Source organism: Babylonia areolata, chromosome 8 (genome assembly GCF_041734735.1).
Source record: "Babylonia areolata isolate BAREFJ2019XMU chromosome 8, ASM4173473v1, whole genome shotgun sequence".
In the NCBI taxonomy this organism is placed as follows: domain Eukaryota; kingdom Metazoa; phylum Mollusca; class Gastropoda; order Neogastropoda; family Buccinidae; genus Babylonia; species Babylonia areolata.
This window is the reverse complement of record NC_134883.1, coordinates 46,764,595-46,779,400: the sequence shown is the minus strand read 5'-3', so window position 1 is coordinate 46,779,400 and position 14,806 is coordinate 46,764,595. Positions and strand designations below refer to the sequence as shown.

Sequence of the window (14,806 nt, the reverse complement as noted above, 5' to 3'; positions counted from 1 at the left end):
TGTTGCCAGCAGTCCACAGGGAACTGTGGATGGTAGGTCACTGTGTGGACACACACACACTGCTGCTGAGTACTGCAGTGGTATTGGTGCCTGTTCTCATTCAGTATATGCAGGACGCCACCTTGTAACCCCCCCACACCCCCATTTGACAACAGTAATCGGTTATCCACAAGCCAGACTGAGTGAACACCCCCTCCAGAGTGGAGACGTCCACCACATCCTTCCATTGACAGCCATATGATGAATCTGTTGATGCAGAAGTCTTTGTCAGGAACTCACCCAAAGCAGACATGGAGGGGGGTGGAAACGGGTCACCATGAGAGCAGGGGATTTTCTCTTTTTGTTGGGAATGTACCCTCTGTCATTTCTTTGGTGCATAGTGTGCATTTTTCAGCTAATGTATCCTTCTCTTTCTCTGACAGTATATCAGTTTTCCTGGTGATATATCTCTTTTTCTGCTAATATATCCTCATTTTCTTTGTGAATGTATCTATTTCTCTGGTAAGGTATCCCATTATCTACTAATATATCCCTCTTTTTCTTTGTCAGTATATCTGTTTCTTTGGTAAGGTATCCCATTATCTACTAATATTTCCTCTTTTTTTTCTCTTTTAATATATCTATTTGTTTGGTGAGGTATCCCATTATCTACTGATATTTCCTCTTTTTTTTTCTCTTTTAATATATCTATTTGTTTGGTAAGGTATCCCATTATCTACTGATATTTCCTTTTTTTTTCTCTTTCAATATATCTATTTGTTTGGTAAGGTATCCCATTATCTACTAATATTTCCTTTTTTTTTCTCTCTCTCTTTCAATGTATCTATTTCTCTGGTAATGTGTCCCTTTTTCTGCTCATTTTCCCCCTTTTTCTCTGTCAGTATATATATATATATATATATATATGTGTGTGTGTGTGTGTGTGTGTATAACATATATCTTTTTTTTTTGGTAATATATTCCTTTTTTTTTCAGCATGTCTGTTTCTCTTGTAATGTAACCCCCTTTTCTGTGAACATATCACATTATTTATTTTTCTGGTCATATATCTCATTTTTCTATTAACATATCTATATATGTAGTACTGTATTCCTTTTTTTAAGTTAACATTTCACATTGTTTCTGGTAACATATCCATTTTATTCTGTCAACATACGTATTTGGTAATGTACCTATCTCTGGTCATGTATCCCCCTTTTTTTCCTTCTGTCACTATATCAGTTTCTCTGGAAATAGTCTCCTTTTTTTTGCCTTTCAATTTATTTGTTTCTCTTGGTAGTGTATCCCTTTTCCACAGTGTATCTTATTTCTCTGGTAATTTAATAGTATCTTTTTTGCCTGCCAATATATTTGTTTCTCTGGTAATGTAACCCTTTTCCATATTGTATCTTATTTCTCTGGCAATGTAAACCCCCCCCCCCCCCCCGTTTCAAAGTGACACATCACCGTCTTTTTTTATTGTTGTATTTTCATCTTTCTGTCTGGTAATATCACTCTTTGTCTTATGCACCCCTGTCTTTCTCTGCTAACATATCCCCCGTGTCTTTGGTAAAGTCCTCCATATCCCTGTGTTCAGCTGAATCCAACTGATGTTTATCTCCTAGTGGACCACAAGGGACGTCTCCAGTTTCAAAGTGTGTTGAGAATGAGGGTGGTGTGTGGAGGTGGCTGTCTGCCTAGTCTCCATGTCTGTGGGTCAGGTCAGTCCCCATGTCTGTGGGTCAGGTCAGTCCCTATGTGGGTCAGGTCAGTCCCCATGCCTGGGTCAGGTCAGTCCCTATGTGGGTCAGGTCAGTCCCCATGCCTGGGTCAGGTCAGTCCCTATGTGGGTCAGGTCAGTCCCCATGCCTGGGTCAGGTCAGTCCCCATGACTGGGTCAGGTCAGTCCCCATGACTGGGGGGGGGGGGGTGTCAGGAGTCAGTCCCCATGACTGGGGTTCAGGAGGTCAGTCCCCATGACTGGGGTTCAGGAGGTCAGTCCCCATGTCCCTGTGTCATTCCTGGGTCATGGGATGGAGGGGCCCTGTGCTGACAGTGACAGTCTCACACTGTACTGACAATCTGTTCCAACTTGGTGCATGACCCATCTGGAAAACCACAAGAAGAGGAAAACCAGCACTAATCACATGTTGGTTGTGTAAGGTCTGCATGTTGTGGGTTCTATCTCTTGCATTTGGCTGTAATGTGTTGCCCATTGTATCTAGGTGTGTGCAAATAATAACACTAATATTCATTAAAAAAAATTTTTTTTAAAGAGAACAGTCTTTACCAAGTCCACGCACATCGTTCATGTGGTGTTGGGCAAGCCTGGCTCAACAAGGGGTTTGTATGGGTGGGACAGTTTCCTTTTTGAACAAATTTCTCTATTGGTAATGCAAAAAGAAATCCTTTTCTTTTTTATTTTATTAAGACACATACTTGAGCTTAAGCAGCTGTAAGATCCTGGCTGCAAGCATTTCAGTATCAAAAAACTCAGTCCCTCCCACCCATGTCTTTGTCAGATCTGTTTGGTGTGGAACAGACCCAGTGGTTTCTGGTGGCTGAATGACTTAACCCTTTGAGCCCTGAGTTCCTGAGCAGTTTTAACCCTTCTATCTGAGCTGCTGAGCCAAAATTTGCAAATAATTGGTATTTAATGTGTCACGGCAGATATAAAAAGAGTGCCCTGACCACCACTTTACCGGTGGTAGAGAAAAATGACATAATGCCTAGCCACCCGTTGAGCGGTGAGTAAACGCTTGTGTCGTGTTTTGCTATTGGTTGACTTGTATTGAAATTGATCTTTTTTTATCCAAAGCACACGCACAGAACACAGTGAAAAGGTGCGGCCATGTTGGTACTACGTTCACTGATGTCAGAATATTACGGTTTTTCTGATTGGCTCTTCAATATAAGTCAACCAATAGCAAAACACAACACAAGTGTGCTAGGCATTATGTCATTTTTCTCTACCACCGATAAAGCAGTGGTCAGGGCTCAAAGGGTTAATACGCTTTTTGAGATCTCAAAGTGCCTGTAATTTGATGAACCGTTTTTGTTGTTCATTTTCAGCCGAGGACCAAAGGAGAACGACATTCTGTGCGACAAGTTCAACTTCCGCTACACAGGCACGTACCAGTGGAAGAAACCAGAGTCCAAGATCTAGAGGAGGGAGGGAGGGGGTGATGATGCTCAACAGGGCACAGCTCAGCACTCAGTGGTCCAATGGTTGTGCTCACTTTCTGCCTTAGAGGACCTTATCTCGGGGATGATGTCTTCTGTCACACTGTGCACAGCTGGCTGCACAGAAGACTGGTGTCTGGGACATCGTTAGAGTGAAGGACAGTGTTCAGTGATTCAGTTCTGTTTTACTTCTCTGTGTGAGTGTGTGAGTGGCGGTCCATTGCTGGACAGAAAGTGACCACTGTCAAGTGATGCGCACTTTCTCTGTCCGTCAAACTGCTCCAGCCATGTAACTGTTACTCTGTTATCTACAGTAAATAAAAACTGATAAAAAAAAAAAAAAAAAAAAAAGAAAGTGGACATCAGACCTATACACGCACAGAAGCTGACAAAACTTGACATGCATGCACTGTCCTGTTTTCACACACACTTATACACACGAACATGTATATATATACAAAGCAAATGTTGTGATTGTATTTTAAGGATGTGGCAAGACAATGAAGTATGAAGATGTTTGGCAGAACCGACTGTTAGACATGGACAGTGGAAACACGTGGAAGAACAACAAAAAAGAGATGTGCCCTACTAATGACAATCATAGACAGAGGGTTCAAGATAGAAGATACAGGAATACTTCATCATCTCTGAATTGAAATTCTTGACAGAATCTAGAAGAGTACTTCACTATCTCTCTTAAAAGAAAAGAATTTTTACAAAAAAAGATGTAGCTTAGAAATGAAGAGAGATGTACCCTGGAAATGAAGATGTAGACAGGAGAGTGTGTGGGGGAGATGAGAGAAAGAGGGGTGGGTAGGGTAGGGCTGAGAGTGTGTGTGTGTGTGGACAACTTGTTTTTGGTTTATGAACTGTTTATGCAACAAACAAGAGTTTTCTTCAATTGCTGCTGGTTACGTACATGTATGCACATATCTGTGTGTTGAACATAAATTAAGAGGCTCAAGTGCTGAATGTTATTTTTGTTAACAAACTGGTTAGTATTATTTTTGTTAACAAAATGGCTCATGTTGAATGTTATTTTTGGTAGCAAATAGGTTGATGTTGAACATTACTTTTGTTAACAAATAGGTTCACGTTCACTGCTATGTTAACAAGTAGGTTCGTTATATTTTTGTTAACAAAAAGGCCCATATTGAATGTTATTTTTGACAAAAAGGCTCATGTTGAATGTTATTTTTGTTATCAAATCGTTTGTTAAGAGGCTGTGCGTTGAACTTTACTGGGAGGTGGGGTTCACCAGCCTGACAGACAGCACAGAGCCGCTGGTCTGAATCACTGAGTGGCGCTTCATGTTACACACTTCACAAAAAGGTCAGGACCATTTCACTGCACCTTGAAAGGCACTGTCTGCTGCAGGCATGGTTAGGTGTGTGTGTGTGACAGAGGGAAAGTGTACGAGTTGTTTGTGTCACCGTGAAGCCTTTAAAACGTCTAACATGTTCATGTGTGCGGGTGTTAGTATGCATGTGTTGGGTCATAATTTTGACGATTGTGAAACAAAACAAACAAAAAAAAAGTTGGCCCATGGTTATCAGTTTTCAAAGGAAATACTGGAGGAAGATGCCTTCTGTTGAACAGAACTCCTCAATGAGAAAATACACTTTTATTTTATTTTTTTTAATTAAATGCTGTCCATACGTAATCGAAAAATAGGCCTGAAGATGGCCTTGTAAAGGCAACTGGGTGTTGCGCAGGTGGATGGAGAGGGGGTGATGATACAACTGTTACAGCTTTGAACAATATGTCAGTCATGTAGACCATCTACATGTATGCACAAACCTTTTTTCTGTTATCTGACACCATTGTGGTCTGTTTCACAGAGGGTGGTATCAGTAATCACTATAGCTGTTATGGTCCTTTTCACAAAGGGTGGTTTCACTCTCACTGTTATGGTCTGTTTCACAAAAGGTGGTATTACTATAGCCATAGCTGTTGTGGTCAGACTGTGTGTGTGTGTGTGTGTGTGGAGGGGGGGTGGGAGTAATTCAGCCATGCAGTCTAGACGTGTTGATGACATTTGTATTGTGTTCTTTTTTTGTCACCACAGATTTCTCCAATTGATATAGGGCTTTATGGTGACATTCAGGTTCACCTCTTGTCCACATTCCCCCCCACCCCACCCCTTCACTTTTCTCCACTCCTGACTTCCTGATCCTACCCACCCCCACATCATCCCACACAGAGGGCTTCTCTCTTTCTGACCTGCCGAAACTGATCAAAGCAGAGTTGTCTGTACATGGCTCACTGCCAGAATGTGGATTGTTCTGGTTTATTTCTCTCATTGGCTGGCTGTAGCTTTCTTAGTCATCTGAATGTTTTGTTTCTTTAATGTCAGGCTGTGTGTGTGGGGAGGTAATTCAGCCACGCAGTCTGGACATGATGACATACTGTATTGTGTTCCAAACCTGATACTTATTTTGTTTATCTACTGTATTTAATTTTCAGCTGGTTTTTATATATCTGATACTTATTTTGTTTGTTTGACCATATTTAACTTTGGGCTGGTTTATGCATACCTGATACTTATGTGATCTACCATGTTTAAAATTAGGCTGGTTTATACATACTTAAGCTTTGGGCTTATGCAAGTCAGGTATGGTTTTTTTTCCCCCTCTCCAGCAGATGTGGTGTAACTTCAAGTTATGGATCAGTCTGTATGCTGGCCTCCTTGGAAGTGAAGCTGTGTATCGGACAAGAAGCGTCATACTCGCTATACATACTCCAGGTGTGTTGCTCATGGTCAGGGGACTGTACTCTGACCTCTGGTATGTCTGTGTACCCAGCAGCCATCTGTAGTGTACGTTATATTTTGTTTGATCAGATCTGTAACAAGACTCTACACGTTCGTGATCTGGCATCGTGAAAGACCTTTTCCCTCATGTTGTACACTGGGTTTTTTTTGTGTTGTTTTAAATACCTTTTTTGTGGTTTTCATTATGTAGTATTGTGATGGAGTGCATGACATGATTTTTGTACAGCAATGACTTTGGGTCCAACACCTGACCAACAGATTCCAGTCAACAGCCTTGGTCACTCCATGTGGCACAGGTGTTAGGACTGGTCACTTACCTCTTCCTCTGTACTCGTGTCTGTTTATCTGACCTCTTCCTCTCTGTACTCATGTCTGTTTATCTAACCTCTTCCTCCTCTCTGTACTCATGTCTGTTTATCTGACCTCTTCCTCTCTGTACTCATGTCTATCTGACCTCTTCCTCTCTGTACTCATGTCTGTTTATCTAACCTCTTCCTCCTCTCTGTACTCGTGTATGTTTGACCTCTTCTCTGTACTCATGTCTGTTTATCTGACCTCTTCCTCCTCTCTGTACTCGTGTCTGTTTATCTGACCTCTTCCTCCTCTCTGTACTCGTGTCTGTTTATCTGACCTCTTCCTCTTCTCTGTACTCATGTCTGTTTATCTCACCTCTTCCTCTCTGTACTTTTGTCTGTTTATCTGGTGGTTTGTCAGTGTGCCACAGGTGGTGGGACAGGTCACTTACCCTTTTCCTCTTTGTCTGTACTCATGTCTATCTTCTTCCTCGGTCTGTACTGATGTCTGTTTATCTGGCAGGCCATTTGGACTGATGGCTCACAGTGTTGCTGTGAAACAACATATGTACAGAGTGCAATGTGTACTGTGAAACAACACATGTATACATACTTCAGTGTGTATATGTGACTATGAAATGTGTACACACTGTACACCATGTTTCTGTGAAACTATGTGTACACATAGTGCAGTGTGTACTGTGTGTTCCTGTGAAATAACCAGTGATCTGTGTACCCTGACACTGGGACACACGCACAAACAGCGACATCTGGGCTCATTTGCTTCAGCAATCCTGGCAGCACAGTGTTCAGAATTTTCTAGAATCCACACTGGAAAGTCCACAGACCGAAAACACACAGCCCCAGCAAGGAAACTTGTGGGACCCAGGCTGGTTGTGTCACACTAACAGCAGTACTAGGTGATGGAAACTACACACCTGGTGTGGACGCACTGTCAACACACGTGCTGGATCAGGTGACAAGATGTGTGCAATGCCAGGTGCGTTGTCGTCACTGTCGCTGCCCTGTAGACTTCACCTGGCCTGAGCTGTTCATTCAAAGTCTAACTTATTTGATATCTTTTCTATGAATAAAGAGATGTTGAAAGGATCAGGTTTTTCTCGCAGATTGCCATGAGGGACACACAAGCACGCACGCACACACACTGCAGAGCAAGTTGCAGGCTCATTTGATTCCTTCTTGCTGAGAGTTACACAAGGTACAGTATGTACATGGCTATGATGACAGGTGTCAGGTATTCAGCATTACATGAAACATACCTCAACTAACCAGGACTGTACAATGCAGGTACATCAAGGTATGTCCGCACTGACCAGCACTGCAATGTGCTGATCGCATAATAACCACATGCTCACGCACACACACATCACTCACATCATGAGGTCATACCACATGCAATACCACACGCCTGCACATTGCACTCTGGAATATACATCTATAAATAACTTCTGAAAATGTCACTTGTGCTTATGTGTAAACCTTCACACACACACACACAATCAGAACAGCCAAGTATCCCTCCACTGCCATCTGCAGTGTACAACACAGACAATCGCTTCACAGACACATTTCGAAGGAACACACCACACGTCATTGTTCCTGCGCTGAGAACTGAACAAAACCTTACCTATGCACACACCCACACATCACATATCCTAAAATGGTTCATACACACTGTTTGTGGTGATTAAAACACACTGACACTGACCTTCATAATACAGTGAACATTCTACTCTATGAGAGTGCAATGGCTGTCTCCCCATTCTCTACCATCCCCCCCAGGAAAGGCGGTGTTGAGGTCCACTGACTAAACTGTTAAACAACTCAACTGGAACATCTAGGTTTGATATATGTAGCTGTTTGACAACTAACAACTGGGGTACACCTAATTTCACTTCACACTGACCCACTTTTCTGCTCCACACCTTCTCCTGTTCCTGGTCACCACTCGCACACTTTGCCTTCCATACATGGACAACCTTTTGGGGGGAACCCACAAAAATCAACTCTAAAACTAACTGAAGCCATATCTGAACAAAAAACTAATACATACACAAATAAAGGTATGAGAAATAATAGATAAATGTGCAAAGTACACTGTCTAGAAATTAATGGAGAGGGCTATACCTCAAGTAAGTGGTGGGTCTCAAAAACAACAACAAAAAAAACCCTGTCATTTACTGACAGTCAGATCACTGGAATCACTACACAGAGCTTTCCTGTTCCAACTCCCTCTCCATCTCAATATCCTCAGTCTATCATGTCTTCTTCTTCTTCTGCATTCACCCGTATGTACATGAGTGGGCTTTTACGTGTATGACCGTTTTTGCCCCGCCATGTAGGCAGCCATACTCCGTTTTCGGGGGTGTGCATGCTGGTATGTTCTTGTTTCCATAACCCACCGAACGCTGACATGGATTACAGGATCTTTAACGTGCGTATTTGATCTTCTGCTTGCATATACACACGAAGGGGGTTCAGGCTCTGCACATATGTTGACCTGGGAGATTGTAAAAATCTCCACCCTTTACCCACCAGGCGCCGTCACCGTGATTCGAACCCGGGACCCTCAGATTGACAGTCCAACGCTTTGACCACTCGGCTATTGCGCCCGTCAGTCTATCATGTCAATTCTCAATAACCCCCACCCCCTGATGCCACCTCCGTTCCCGAGGGAAGCTGATATCGCTGTCACACTAAAGAGATACTGGGCATTGCAGGCCAAAGTCAACTTTTTTTTTGTGTAAAGATATCAACAATAATATGTCAAATAATACTTCAAGCAACAGGCCAAGCTTTCTGCTGTTCACAGACAGACATTAATAAATATGAAATCATCCAATACCTGCACCTACATACCAAATATTCAAGGTGTTGACATACAAAGATTAATATGTAGTTATCCAAAACCATCACATTCAGATAATGCAGCATTCAGTCAACAACCCTGTGGCTGTGGGCTCTGAGGTCAGGCTGTTCACAGCTGTAGTCTTCACAAGTCTGTGGGCTTTGAGGTCAAGCTGTTCACAGCTGTAGTCTTCACAAGTCTGTGGGCTCTGAGGTCAAGCTGTTCACAGCTGTAGTCTTCACAAGTCTGTGGCCTTTGAGGTCAAGCTGTTCACAGCTGTAGTCTTCACAAGTCTGTGGGCTTTGAGGTCAAGCTGTTCACAGCTGTAGTCTTCCCAAGTCTGTGGGCTTTGAGGTCAAGCTGTTCACAGCTGTAGTCTTCCCAAGTCTGTGGCCTTTGAGGTCAAGCTGTTCACAGCTGTAGTCTTCACAAGTCTGTGGGCTTTGAGGTCAAGCTGTTCACAGCTGTAGTCTTCACGAGTCTGTGGGCTTTGAGGTCAAGCTGTTCACAGCTGTAGTCTTTGTAAATGTTTGCTGCAGTTGTCCCATGCTTGTTCAAGGTGTTGGTGGGTACTTTCAGATGAAAGTCTATGGAGTTGATGAACTACAACACTGTTCACAGCTGATGAACTACACACAGTGAACAGGTGTCTGGGACAATGTGTGTTGGTGAGGGGGTGGAGGTGGGTCTGAGAACAAGTCTGACATAATCAGCATGTGGGACAGGTCGGACGTAACACATCTCACCGACACTGTCTGTCTGTCCATCTTGTCTGTGTGTCTGTCCATCCCTCTGTCCATCCACACTGCAGCGTCAGTGTACAGGTGTCGGTGTCAGTGTACGGGTGTCAGTGTGCAGGTGTCACAGATGCAGCCTGATTCATGAACGCCACACATCTGCTGGTTAACAGAACAAATCTAAAGGAGCAGATGCCTGACCTCTTGAACCCAACACGTTGTCAGCCTAGAGAGACAACCCTAGATTCTTTTTTTCCAAAGAAATGATTAAAAACAAAATCTGGAAATAACAGAGATATACTACAATATGATAAAATCATATGTACAGATTTCAAATGCTGAGCAGTGGAGGGATCAGTCACCATGGCAACACACATCTGACACACTAGCTGTGCTGGAAACAGACTGTCTCCACGCACTTCACCACACACACTGCCGCGACACTGAACCTGGCTATGAAAAGTGAGTGACAAACACACTGCCGTGACACTGAACCTGAGAATGAAATCTGGGTAATAAATACCCTGCCGCGACACTAAAACCTAGCTATGAAATGTGGGTGATTAACACACTGACTCAACACTAAAACCTAGCTATGAAATGTGGGTGATTAACACACTGCCGCGACACTAAAACCTAGCTAAGAAATATGGGTGATAAACACACTGACTCCACACTAAAACCTCGCCATGAAATATGGGTGATAAACACACTGACTCTACACTAAAACCTAGCTATGAAATATGGGTGATAAACACACTGACTCTACACTAAAACCTAGCTAAACACACTGACTCTACACTAAAACCTAGCGATCAAATATGGGTGATAAACACACTGACTACACTAAAACCTAGCTATGAAATGTGAGTGATTAACACACTGACTCTACACTAAAACCTAGCTATGAAATATGGGTGATAAACACACTGCCTCTAAAAGCTAGATTTGAAATATAGGTGATAAACACACAGCTACTACACAAGCTATGAAATGTGAGTGGTAAATACACAAAACACTAAAACCAATGCCAAACACAAAATAAAACCCAACCCCAGACCATTCACTAAATGTCCATGCAAACAGCCTGTCTCAGTGACGTCCACCTGTACCTCTAACACCCAAATTAAAAACTGACATCTCTGCTCTTGACATGGATGTTGCACAACTCCTGAGATTTTTTTCTCTCACTGACAAACACACACACACACACACACACACACAAAAGACTTTGTGTGTTTTGAACATTCTGCACCAGAACTGTGCTGGTGAAAGGGGTGACATTCTGCACCAGGTAAGAGGGGTGACATTCTGCACCAGGTAAGAGGGGTGAGGGGTGACATTCTGCACCAGCACTGTGCTGGTGAAAGGGGTGACATTCTGCACCAGGTAAGAGGGGTGACATTCTGCACCAGCACTGTGCTGGTGAAAGGAGTGACATTCTGCACCAGGTAAGAGGGGTGACATTTTCTGCACCAGGTAAGAGGGGTGACATTTTCTGCACCAGGTAAGAGGGGTGACATTTTCTGCACCAGGAAAGAGGGGTGACATTCTGCGCCAGGAAAGGGGTGACATTCTGCACCAGGAAAGAGGGGTGACATTCTGCGCCAGGAAAGAGGGGTGACATTCTGCACCAGGAAAGAGGGGTGACATTCTGCACCAGATAAGAGGGGTGACATTCTGCACCAGCACTGTGCTGGTGAAAGGAGCGACATTCTGCACCAGGTAAGAGGGGTGACATTCTGCACCAGGTAAGAGGGGTGACATTCTGCGCCAGGAAAGGGGTGACATTCTGCACCAGGAAAGAGGGGTGACATTCTGCACCAGGTAAGAGGGGTGACATTCTGCACCAGCACTGTGCTGGTGAAAGGAGCGACATTCTGCACCAGGTAAGAGGGGTGACATTTTCTGCACCAGGAAAGAGGGGTGACATTCTGCGCCAGGAAAGGGGTGACATTTTCTGCACCAGGAAAGAGGGGTGACATTCTGCACCAGCACTGCTGGAAAGAGGGGAGGGGTGGGATGGGGGGAGGGGAGGCAGGGGGGGGTGCTGGAGTTGGGGTGTGGGGGAATGGGTGTGGTCATGGAACTGTGGCCCAAACCAAAGAGCACCATTCAATCTTTCTCTGTGTGTGTATGCTTTATCAGAACTTGCACTACTCAACACCACCATAGTGACTAGGCAGCAGTGCAGAGTCTCCTCTGGTGTGTGGCTTCCTCACGACCCAACATGGAAAGTACACTGTGGACTGCCGGCACTGACATGTGACAGATGAACCCAGGTGTGGCTGTGTATGGGGGACAGGGAGCACGCAGCATGGGAGTTATGCCACTGACAGGGGTAGCAAACATTTACCAAAACCAATAAACAAAACAAAAAAAAGGTGTGTGTGTGTGTGTGTACAGTACAGCTGGCAACAACCCCAATGACAGGGTAGGACTGAGACGCTGTTGACAAGACAGGACTCCCCACACGTGTGTCATATCTGTGTCACACCTGTGTCATGTCTGTCACACCTTCATGTCTGTGTCACACCTGTCCCATGTCTGTGTTACATCTGTGCCATGTCTGTGTTACACATGTGCCATGTCTGTGTCACACTTTCATGTCTGTGTCACACCCATGTCGTGTCTGTAATTGCATGTGTCATGTCTGTGTCATACTCATGTCACATCTGTCATTCCTGTATCAAACATGTGTCATACGTGTGTCATGTTTCAACACAGTCAAGGGGAGAATGGCTGTGAACAATGGAAACAGTCAGACAGTGATGTAGATTATATGTGAACATCCACCGTGCATTATTATAAAACCCTCTTTCAATGAAACACACATCACCACTAACTATAAAGCAGTCTTTCAATGATAATCTTTCAATGATACACACATCAGAACTTCTCTTAACTCACTCAGTACGACCAGTCCTCTGTTCTCCTCTTCAGACCCCTTGGATGTCCAGTGGGTGTCTGAATGACCCAACCTTTAGCTTCCGTCGTCAGAATTGTGGTATTCTTTGTCAACATTCACCTCTTCAGTGTAAGAGCCTTCCGCTTGTAATATTTTGATGGTGGTAATTGGGGAGAAACGCTGTTAACGTCGTCTCTTTCGCCGTTCGTATGGAGAGAGTTAAAACAGTCTTTCAACAATACACGCATCACGTCATATCTTAAAACAGTCTTTCAACAATACACACATCAGAACTTCTCTTAAAACCGTCTTTCAACAATACACACATCAGAACTTCTCTTAAAACCGTCTTTCAACAATACACACATCACCACTTCTCTTAAACAGTCTTTCAACAATACACACATCACGTCATATCTTAAAACAGTCTTTCAACAATACACACATTACGTCATATCTTAAAACAGCCTTTCAACAACACACACCTCACCGCTTCTCTTAAAACGTCTTTCAGTGACACACACAGACAGTCACTCTGTCTGCCTTCACCCCACACACCATGTACACCATGTGGAAGAGTCCGGATTGCACTGTGTCCACATCAACACACACCCTACACACACACACACACACACCCCTACAGTCACTCACACACAACCATGCGCAGAGTGGACCATGTCCCACTGACATATACCTCTCTCCATCCACCCCATGCCACACCCACTCTCACACAGTCACCTCACCACACACACACACACACACACACACACACACACACACTCAGTGCAACATTGACGATGTAAAGTCTGGAACATGTCACACTCAGCATCCCCCACCCACACAGTGAAATAAACAGTGTGCAGATCTGAAATGTGTCACACCTAGTAACATCATCCACCTCAATATCATCTTCATAAAAATATCTATCACATAGGTTTCCCTCCCATCATGATACACATACATAATAATCATAATTTATATCCAAGGTACACACTTCATTCTTTCTCTCATGATACACATACATAATAAAGGAAATTTTCTATCTAAAATTACGTTTAAATAACATACTTACCGTGACCCAACTAGTGCAGACTCCGGCAGGGGTCTGACATTCCTGTCCTGTGCAAACTATCCGCCCATGCGGAGCAGACGAAACTACGGCCGATAACCTCCCGGAAGTAGGTAACCTCCCCTTTGTCCCGCTGGTTATCGCCCTCTTTTGACGGCAATATGCCATCACCAGCGCAGTAAGCAGGAAGAACAGGAAGCGGGGAGGACGGGAGGGTCTTAAATTTGGGTCACGGTAAGTATGTTATTTAAACGTAATTTTAGATAGAAAATTTCCTTTTAATTACACATACTTAACCGTGACCCAACTAGTGCAGAATAGCACGACAAGGTGGAGGGCTCGCCTGTTCTACTGTCTGTGAGCTGTGATGGTCTGTTGTGCAGCTACCACAGAAGCGATGGCTCTTGCGCCATCAACCCGCAGGCGTGCGACATCTCTCTGGTAGAAGTCGATGAGCCATTATCCCTTAGGCGATAGGTGTCCCTCAAGTAGAATTTGACGAAAGTAGAGTGTACTGTGTCGCCTAAGGACATTAGTGCGGGTAAAGAAGACAGAGGTCCACAGCTGTATTGTGGGGGAGGTCTGTGGACCACAGCTGAGCAGATGAGCGCGGATGAGCGTCAATGCAAGGAGGTGCGCATGTGGTTTGATCTGATGATTCCACAACGGATGTGGGCCGATAGTGGAAGTGGTTTTTGTGTTTGAAGGAAACTGTGGCACGAGACAGAGGTAGGTCACCGTGTTGGGCCTGCCTCAGGCATGACAGCCAGATCTGTGGAGCTCCTCCATGCGAGATGACAGGCGATGGGCACTCCCCCGCCCCTGGCCCCCCCCCTTTTTTGACGTTGTCAAAAAATGACAGCACTGGTATGTTGCCTATGCATAGGATGGCAGACATTTGGTAACAAAAGACTTGATGTCCCTGGTGTCTCTGGGACAGGGTTGTGTAATTGCCCAGGTAGGTACCATCACGAAGGGGCATACGGAAGGCTTGG

At 44.1% G+C, this 14,806-nt stretch overlaps 1 protein-coding gene and 1 long non-coding RNA gene across 4 annotated transcripts in view; one reads left to right on the top strand and one right to left on the bottom strand.

Moving 5' to 3' along the window:
* Nucleotides 1–8,141, top strand: part of LOC143284874 (glucose-6-phosphate 1-dehydrogenase-like) — a 36,902-nt gene extending 28,761 nt beyond the window's left edge. The window contains exon 12 of the mRNA XM_076591984.1: nucleotides 3,052–8,141. Within this exon, the coding sequence (XP_076448099.1) occupies nucleotides 3,052–3,145 (94 nt within the window). The 3' untranslated portion in view covers nucleotides 3,146–8,141. The remainder of the gene's footprint in view (nucleotides 1–3,051) is intronic.
* Nucleotides 6,098–13,774, bottom strand: LOC143284875 (uncharacterized). Of its 3 annotated transcripts, XR_013055630.1 has the most exons (3): nucleotides 10,735–13,774; nucleotides 6,491–10,611; nucleotides 6,098–6,458 (listed from the first exon to the last, which is right to left on the bottom strand). It is a non-coding gene; the product is annotated as an uncharacterized LOC143284875 (long non-coding RNA). The 3 variants fall into 3 exon arrangements; XR_013055628.1 differs by having other exon boundaries at nucleotides 6,491–13,774; XR_013055629.1 differs by having other exon boundaries at nucleotides 6,529–13,774.
* Between the last annotated feature and the right edge of the window lie 1,032 nt (nucleotides 13,775–14,806).